General features: G+C 41.8%; 1 protein-coding gene across 1 annotated transcript in view; it reads left to right on the top strand.

Annotated features, from left to right (window-relative positions):
* LOC104073506 (PR domain zinc finger protein 10-like) overlaps nt 1-9250 on the top strand; it is a 33763-nt gene that overhangs the window by 15551 nt on the left and 8962 nt on the right. The window contains 3 exon segments of the mRNA XM_009573315.1: nt 497-724; nt 6049-6396; nt 8247-8402. Coding sequence (XP_009571610.1) covers nt 497-724; nt 6049-6396; nt 8247-8402 — 732 coding nt within the window.

Here is a 9250-nt window from a genome sequence, read left to right as displayed (position 1 = left end):
CAGCACTCCAGCTAGTTTGTTGGAAAGGAGAAGACACTGCATAACAATACATGATAATGTTTCAAAGTGACAACAATTTAAACAGACGGAAATTCTCTGCTCTCCCTGGTGTGTGCTAGTCGCTTTGGTCTTAATTTCTCACAGGTCAGGCTACGTCATCTTTGGTTAAAGCAGTAATAGGGTCACAAGTGCAGAAGAACTTGCTTGGCTATTAACAGCTGGGTTGTTTTGATTGTCTGTGTCCGATCAGACAATATGATGTCCAAGAGAGTCGCCTACCTGCAGCACTTCTTCCCTAGCACCCTGGATCTTGTTGCTGTAGGTGGAGGTGATCTGCTGAGAGCATCAATGGAACACAGCAGGAAAGCGTTAGTGTAGACACATTTTGTTTATAGCTTGTGATTAAATATGTAGAAATCATGTCTGCTGAGTATTATCAAAGCGTTTTTCAGTGGGTGGGGGGAATAATCACTGGTTGTATGATTTGCGATTTCAGGACTTGCTGCATTTTTCCAGCAAGGGGCAGTTTGATGAGGCCGGACAAGCCACACTGAATGGGCTGGAGCAGCAGGAACAGACTCCAGTGCCATCAGAGACGCAGTCGGCACTGGAGCAGCAGTCAGAAAACCATCCGCTACAAATCCAGCCGCAGCATGATGAGAGCACGGTGCCTACGCAGAGCACCATGACAGCAGATGACATGAGGCGAGCAAAGCGCATCAGGGTAAGCAAAGAGGATGGCGGATCACATCTTCTCTCACTCTCTCCATTTGCAGTAACCCAGAGAATGCCGGACCTGCCTGCCAGGACCAGCTGCTCTCTTTCTCTCACTGTCGTATCCATGTCCAAATCCGGAATAAAGCATCTCATTCCTAGCAATTTTCTGTGCACGGAGAGGAAGACAAATTTCATGTAAAGAACTAGTATCTCGTGAGATGCTAGTGAGAACTGGTCACCAATTGGAGCCGATTCAATTCCAGCACAGTAATTCTTTCGTAGAAACACAGTCCCTCCAAGCTGGCAAGCAGGAGTGCTTCAAACAGCCGGCTGAATCATGGTACTGTGGCACAGAGTAATGGCTTGTTCACAGCACCATCTGTGTCTCTCAGAGCTCTTGTCTTGCAAGTAGTTGCCAAAGAGGAACCACGACCTTGGTTTAGATCCACTTACTTGATGATCATGCTATTTAGTGATAAAGTCCTTTCTTGGGATAGAAGAACCTGCCTGTCTTTGAGATTAAAACCTGTGCTAAGAGCTTTGTGTACTGACAGCAGACACTCTGAGCCTGAGCTTTGTGTCAACTGGGTGAGCTGATTTTTCTCTACTGTGTGTGGGAGGGAAATGATTCAGGCAAATAATCCTTCAAGCCATGTAACTGTGAGATTGGTTTATTTAGCCTAAAATCTTTTTCTTTTTCTTCCATGTGTAAAATTTTGATTACAGAAAGGAATAGCTGCAATTGGGGTAAAACTTCATTTTTAGGGGATGAAAAAGGATTAGAAAAGAGTTGAGTAACTGTTCCGTATAGGAAGATGTTGAGCCAAATTTTGCTCTCAGTTTATAGCAATATATACGCGAGACCAGTGGTGGTGTTACCCCATAAATGCAGCAGCACATCTTGAAGGAAGAATTTGGCTCAGGCACATTTAAGACTGCAGAATTTTTAACCATATAAGATGCTTGCGCTCTCTGAATGACAAGTTTCTACCAGTAATTTCATTTTCATGTGTTAAAAGCTTGGGGGATTTTTACTGAATGTATTGAAGGGTGGATAACAGAGTACAAAGGCAGATGCTGAGTTTTGACAGTAAAGAGCATGGGTATTTACTGCTTACAATATGCCGTAACTTCCTCAGTAGAAAGTCAAGGCCTGGGTGTGATGGGAAGAGAAAGTGTTGCCTGTTTCCCCAAACTTTTGAATCCCAGATGTGAACTTCTGAAGTTACTTCTTTGTCTTGTGACTTAGTTTTTGTTCCCTGGAAATTCATCACAAATGGATGACAACTAAGAGGGGTGCAGTGGTGGTTTAGTCCTTGGTGACACGTTTGTACTGCCAAATCTCCCTAACTTCCCCTACATCTGGCAGCTGGTGTTCAGCAGAGTCCTGGAGATCTTTCAAGACAGGGGCAGTGGCAGAATGGCAGATGGATGGCTGCATAGGACCCTTCCATATTGTGTCGGGCTGTGAGCAACAAGAACTTGAGATAAGAGTAAACTAGCAAGCATTATTTTTATAAGCACTGAAAAATCACAGCAAGCTCTAGCACCCTGTGAGCACTCATTAAATTCAACTATTCACAGCACCTTCTTATAATAACACGCACTTAACATTATAAGCAAGCAAACATTTGGTTTTAAGATGCGTAGTACATCGTTCACTTCCAAAGAACAGGTAGAAAGTCTTGACTCCTGATTATGATCTGGAGACCTGTGTAGCTCTAGTTCTTCCTTATTACTCGTGTAAGATTTAATTTTCAGAAACAATAATTCTTTGTGAATTGCTTCAGCTTTTCTAAGGTTTAAGGCAGTGATGCTCTGAGAGTGCTTTCATTCTAGCTGGAAGCACTGATCTCTGGTGCCCCAGGGTTCAAGTCCTGATAGAATCAGTTCATTTTTCAGCCTCTGTTTTAGAGCCTGTGGAGTTTCCTTGGAGATCAGACCTTAAGTATGGCAGTCATGTCCTTAGTATTGAAAAGAGATACACCCACCCTTCAAGATACTGTTGTAACAAATTAGAGGAAAGTGTGGTCCACAGCCAAAATGAGTACTTGTTTTTAATTCAGTTCTGGTCAGTGTCCACAGTGTCTATGGGCTGATCCCAGACACATCTGCATTTCCAAATTGCTTTTTTTTTTTTTTTTTTAAAAAACATGCAGACCTGATGCTAAAATGTCCTTTGTGTAGGTGACTGCTTTACTCGGAGAAGCAACTGGCAGGGATAGGGATATGATTTGGAAAGCGCAGTCACTTCCTTGGTGCTGAAAGAAATGCAAGCGGTTGTATAATGAAGAGTACAAACAGTAAGATGAGGTTAAAAAAAGTCCCTACTCCTTAACTTTTTCACTCTTCTAATCCTTGCCCTGTTGTCATCCTGCCCTAATTATTCCCTTCTGCTAAAAGCATTTTATTCTCACTGTGGCTCTGCAGTACGCCTTACATCATTATTAATCAACTCTGAGAAAACATGAAAGGTCACAAAACACCTTCAAGATTATCTGTGGTTTTTATCTTTGCCCTTTAACTCCCCTTGGGCAGTTATTAACTACAGGGTAAACCTTGAAGATCTGCTTAGTGTTTCCTGAGGCAAAAACCTCAAAGGAGTTTTGCCTAAGTAGAGTAAACCCTAGCTGGAAAAGCTGGCCCTCGTAGTGACCCGCAGAAGCGTGACTATTGCAGAAGTCAAGGCTTCTGTTTTAAAATCCATTGCATAACACAAATATTTTTCTCTCCCTCAATGCTGCCTGCTCAGCTGGAGCTGCAGGTAGGTTTGATTTGGTTTTTTGTTTCGTTGGGTTTTTGCTGTATCTAATCAAATGGTACGTAACAACATCGCCTTCCGTGTTGTTTTGTCCAACTTCTGTTTAGTGTCCTGATTGACCCCGCATCGTAAATTGTCACATTTGTTGTTCTTTAAGCAACCAATGTCCAGAACTAAGTGTTATCTGAATAACAATTTGCATTCTTCTGGTTCTTTTCATACTAATTAATTGCAAATTTAAGGTGAATATTATAGGAGAGAACTGCTTGGGTGAAATACTATAATATCCATCTTAAAGTTTTGGAGGATTTGTTTACGCAATTGTATGCACTGGATCAATGTTATCAGTTAATGAGACAACACTTAGTTTTCTTTTTCTGTTTTTATAGTTGATAGTTTATCTAACCAAAGAGCAGTAAAAGGCTTCACCCTTCTGCGGCCTTTGAGATAGCAAGGGGACTATGGTGATTTACACGGTATAGAGGTCTGGCCTGCTATCCTACCAGTCAGACTGTTGGGGGTTACAAATAACGAAGTACAGTAATAGTGGAGTTAAGAACTTGAAGTGCATCTCTTCAACTGTTTGGTTTATTAGCATATCCCTGTAGTTAAGGGGAAAATTATATGCTTCTGACTCCAAGCAACACGTTAATTTTTACACAGCGCACGTCTATCTTACCAACTCATGGTGTGACTTAAAGCAGGTCCCTGTATTTCATATTGTCTCCACTTCTCCACTTGTAAAATGGATGCAATTCATGGGAGGGCTCATTTGGGGCTCCTGTATGAAACTGTTAGCTCTTTTTTTGTAGCAAACCAGTTGCTCTCATGTTCCTTTCTCTGGAATGAAAGTATAGGTTTCCCTCTGCAGTTCAGATGGTGAAAAGGATCGTTCAGGCTCACTAATTTAATCTCTAGCACAGCATTTCACAGCATTCCCAAGTTGTTCCCTCATTCCAGCAGAAAAGCTCCTAACTTTCTCAGTGTGAGCTGTTGGCACACACTTAAGGGACACAGCAAATGTCAGCCCAGACATTCCCACAAGAAAAGGAGAGAGGAAACCAGGGAAGTCTGTTTGCAGAAGTCTTGAATGTATTCCATGGAGAAGTATGTAATATTGAACATGTGTAAGCATAGGTGCCAGCAATGTTTTAGTGCTATTTCTCTAATTGTCGTGACATAGATTCTATGTGTAACATCTGAAAAGAGAAGACATCAATAAATGCCGATGTATGGATCTTATTTTGGAGAAGAGGAAATACTCCTTAGACTTGTTGCAGGGAAATGGCAGTATTGCAGTGTACTTTCAGTACAGTATGGGTGACAGTGTGCTGTGGCATTTCAGGCATGCAGAGGTATGACTTACTTCCAGCTTTGCAACTATCCAACATGAAAGTTCTCATCCAATATTGACGTGCAGGCGCAGGGCATGCTTACTTCTACAGGCAACATGTCCAGCAGCATCTGTTCCTCCAGCAGGCAGCGCTGGTTTCAGGGCTGGGATGGCTCTATAACATTTATCTGAAGGGGAAGGGGAGGAAGGGAAGAGATAACCATCATGAAATGTTACAGAAACGGTAGACTGAAGGAAAGCACACACCAAAACAAAGCAGGGACTGAGAAGAGAATTTGTGCACAGTAGGAGCGGAGAAAAACAAGAGAAGAGCAGCCTAAGTGTATTAAATTTTAAATGAATATTCGCACAACCTGCATTATGCTTAATTCACACTATTCTTAGTTTCTTGCAATACCAAGAAAAGCAATTTCAAGTTTGACTGTGTATAATCAACTACCCTTTGAGTAGACAACAGAATCTATCAGAGTTCTTCTTGATTTAGCACCGGTGTGTTTGTCTCATCTTTCTTCTTAATTTTCAGGCTCTCGCACATGATATATGCTCAGTGGCAAAGATAGGCAAATTGCTCACAAGTTCTTACCTGTTGCTTGTAAACCTGCCATTCTGCCCCTGCTGTAATGTTTTGAAACTATTCTTCTTTTTGATAATAACAAAAAGGTTGAATGTGTGTTCCACCAGAAGTTTTCCAGGCAATGCTAAACCACTGCTGCACATTACTGTGGTGATCTTTGGTGCAGAAGCTGATTTTGTAAAAGGCTGTGGAATTTCATAAGCCCTGCTCCTGCGTGAAAAACAGGGCATTAGCTTGCCCTTCCTTTGTATGGTGGCTGAACTTTTGACCCAATCCCCCAAAATCAGCTGGAATTGCAGCTTTTCTCAGGCCCAGGGCTGTACTTCAGAGAGGACTTAGTTTTATTTTACAGAAAAATGCCATGCTAAAGACAAAAGTTAGCTCAACCAGCAGAAACGAGGGACTGGAGAGGAAACTCCTGCATTGTGTTCTCTTAACTCGGTGTGTAACTGCAGGTATATCCCTTAACTTCTGCCTGTCACAGCCTCCCCTTCTGTAAAATAGAGACAGTACCTGTAATGCAAAAGCATTTTTTGAAGTTTAGGTTCACTGATAATCTGATATATTTAATCTTGAAAATATTTGGATGTGGAATCTATACATAATAATAAAAGCTAATGGTCTCTTCAACGTTTCTTTCAGAATGCAGCTCTTCAGCACCTGTTCATACGGAAATCCTTTCGCCCGTTCAAATGCCTCCAGTGTGGAAAGGCCTTCCGGGAAAAGGACAAACTGGATCAGCATTTGCGGTTTCATGGACGGGAAGGGAACTGCCCTTTGACTTGTGACATCTGCAACAAGGGCTTCATCAACAGCGGTGCTCTCGAGAGCCACATGAAGTTCCATATGGACCAGAAAACATACTCCTGCATTTTCTGTCCGGAGTCCTTTGACCGCTTGGATCTGCTGAAAGATCATGTGGCCATCCATGTCAATGATGGCTATTTTACCTGCCCTACCTGCAAAAAACGCTTCCCAGATTTTATCCAGGTGAGATGTCATACTGCTTTGAGGCACTGCCTTCCGGGTGTCTTGCAAGCACTCTGTTTACGAATTTTTCAGTATTGTTCTTGTGTAACACTGCATGTCAGTTCATTCTTACAAGACTAAGGGGTCCACAACAGTCAGAAATTAAAAAGGAAGAGGGACCAAGCATTGCCAGGTGTTGTCTTACGCCATTGAAGTGCTCTTTCCACTAAATCATCAGATGTGGTACTTCAGTCTGGCATAAGAAGGCACTGTAGTTTGGGAGGGGCGGTCCCTTATCCCCATAAAATGCCTAAAGCAGAGGTCCCGACTGCTTTTGGTCAGTACAGATCCGTGGCACAAAAAGAAATTGTCTTTTGCTGTATGCAGCTTGTACTTGCATACACCTTGTCCTTTGCCGTTAAAACTCTGAACCAAAAAAAATTGTGGTTTTACATGATACAAATATGTTTTAATCCCTTGACTGTTTTTGTTAGGGTAATTCATGTGAACACCTTGCAGAAATGCCAGAACAGATCAGGATACTCTGCTTCCTGACCTCCCCCCTGGGCTTCAGCTGGGTGCTCTATTCCTCCTCTTCTCTGCACGCTGCTTAGGAGAGGTTGCACTTAGGAGTAGTGAGTAACGCAACTACTTTGTGCAGTGTGCAGAGCCATTGGAGAAGATCGTTAGTAGAATTTAAGGATGCTATTTCGATGTTCAGTAAGAAAAACCTGAGACATACCATGTACATATTCATTATCCTTCATATGGACAAAGAGCTTGATGTGTCTTGCTGAGCTGCCTCACTTAAATTGAAATGTAGAAATCCAATTTATGTCAAGTAATAGGAACTGATAGACTATCCAATAGGCTAAAGGGGAAAGGATGGGGGAAAGTGATTTACTAATACGATTCCATCCCGGCAAAAAACCTTTATCTTCTGTAAACATTGAACAAGGAAAAATGTTGATGATTCAGAAATGCTGTACTGCAACTTAATTCCCCATAAACTGTTCTGTGAAACTGAGCCAGTCAGAAGAAGGTCCCACGGCTTTTTTCCAGCTATTCAGCTCTATTTTGGAATTTAAAGATGATTTTTTTCATTTGGTGCTATGTGAATAATTAAGTCTAGTCACCATAGATTGCTGCCTACTTAAATACTTTTATGTGGAACAGATAAAGATACCAAGTTGTTCCATGTATGATCAGTATTAGAAGATGGTAAGGAATTAATTAGAGACCCATTTCTTGAGTAGTGCTTGGATTTCAAATGTCAAACCTCATTAGTTACTTTATTGGGGAAAAAAAAAATCACACTAGATGCTTGAAGAGGTCAAGGATAGTCCCAAAGTATGCAGAAGTAATTGCCATTCAGGAATGGCATGCAAGTGCTTTTCTATCTAAGTTTTTTGTTTGTTTGGTTTTTTGCCAATTGTAATTGCAAGCTCATTTTCTCTGATTGAAAGGAATTAGTCCTTGCGTTTAGATTTCTTGTAAATGAAGTAAAGATAATGAATCTCAGATGAACGTGTTAACTCAAGGATGATTCGGTAAAATTGGTACATCATGGACTTTTGCTGCCCATTAAGTGCTCAACTGTGCAATAGCTGATGCCTTCAAGAATCAGTCTTGAGGAAATCAAATTGTCCATCCAGATGGATCGCAAAGATGTTATGGCTTTACAGAAACTATTGCCAAGATATCAACTGTTCTGATAAAATACTTTTTAAGCCAAAGCAGATTAGAGAACTCTTAGAACCTTTTTTCCTCTCTCTTATTTTTTCCTTTTTACTAAGAGTTTCCTAAACTGTTTTACCACACGCTCTTCTCTTTTTGAATAAATTCCATTTTTCTCTGAACTGCAATTCTAGGTCAAGAAACACGTACGCAGTTTCCATTCAGAAAAGATTTACCAGTGTACAGAATGTGACAAGGCTTTCTGCCGTCCTGACAAGCTGCGTCTCCATATGTTGCGACATTCAGACCGCAAAGACTTCCTGTGCTCCACGTGTGGCAAGCAGTTCAAGGTAAGATGACTCTTGACTGGATCATTCCTGATGCAGGTGGAGAACATCATTCTTTACCCTCCTTCAAGTAGACAAGCTCATGTTCTCAACGGTGGAAGAAACTAACATGTGTAAACACGCTAGACTCGCCGGCAAGTTGCATGCACTGCTTTGTGTCATGTGTGAGCTACGACATTCATTTCTGATGGACAAGGGGCAAGATTCATCCCAGCGTGCTCTGCTGTAACATGAGATCTTATTTCTGATAATTTAATAGCAAAGGAAGCTTCATCTGCTCATTAAGAACTGGGTCATTATACAGCAAAATTGCCAGGTGCTTGGGTTGTATTGCTTTTATCAGTTCAGCTAAGGCAACTTCTTGCTGATATCGATGGATTAATAATATTCCTGGCCAAGGTGCCTCTGTCCATGGGATGCATCTTGTCAGCACGTGACATCCAGATGCCTTTCCAGATCCCTCCAGAACAGATGGAGCAGGCTGAGAGCCAGGTAAACTGTGGTGGCACCTGTCGTGTAGTTTCTTATGGGATACTGAGGGACTGGATACTTCTGGGTGAAGAAGCACATTCTAGACTGTGTGCGTCCAGGGAGGCTGGATTGCATCTGGGAAGTAGGTTCAGTACCTTTGTAGGACTTGAGGTCCTCCTTAGTCAAGAGCATTATTTGATGCAAGTTTCCAACCGTACAGAGTTGAGCGCTAATATTTTAGATAAATTCAAAGGAAAGCCAGAGTGGAGGGGTTCGTTCTCCCTGAGGCTGCTAAACTAGCATTAGTTTAGCTCCTGCTTTTGTGGCTGAGCAACCTCAGCTTGGTTTGAAAGATAAACCTAAGCCCAAAGGGTTCCTGC

Source organism: Fulmarus glacialis, unplaced genomic scaffold, assembly GCF_000690835.1.
Source record: "Fulmarus glacialis isolate BGI_N327 unplaced genomic scaffold, ASM69083v1 scaffold5252, whole genome shotgun sequence".
Classification (NCBI taxonomy): Eukaryota; Metazoa; Chordata; class Aves; order Procellariiformes; family Procellariidae; genus Fulmarus; species Fulmarus glacialis.
The sequence above is the reverse complement of the archived record's forward strand: the minus strand, read 5'-3'. Positions and strand labels throughout refer to the sequence as shown.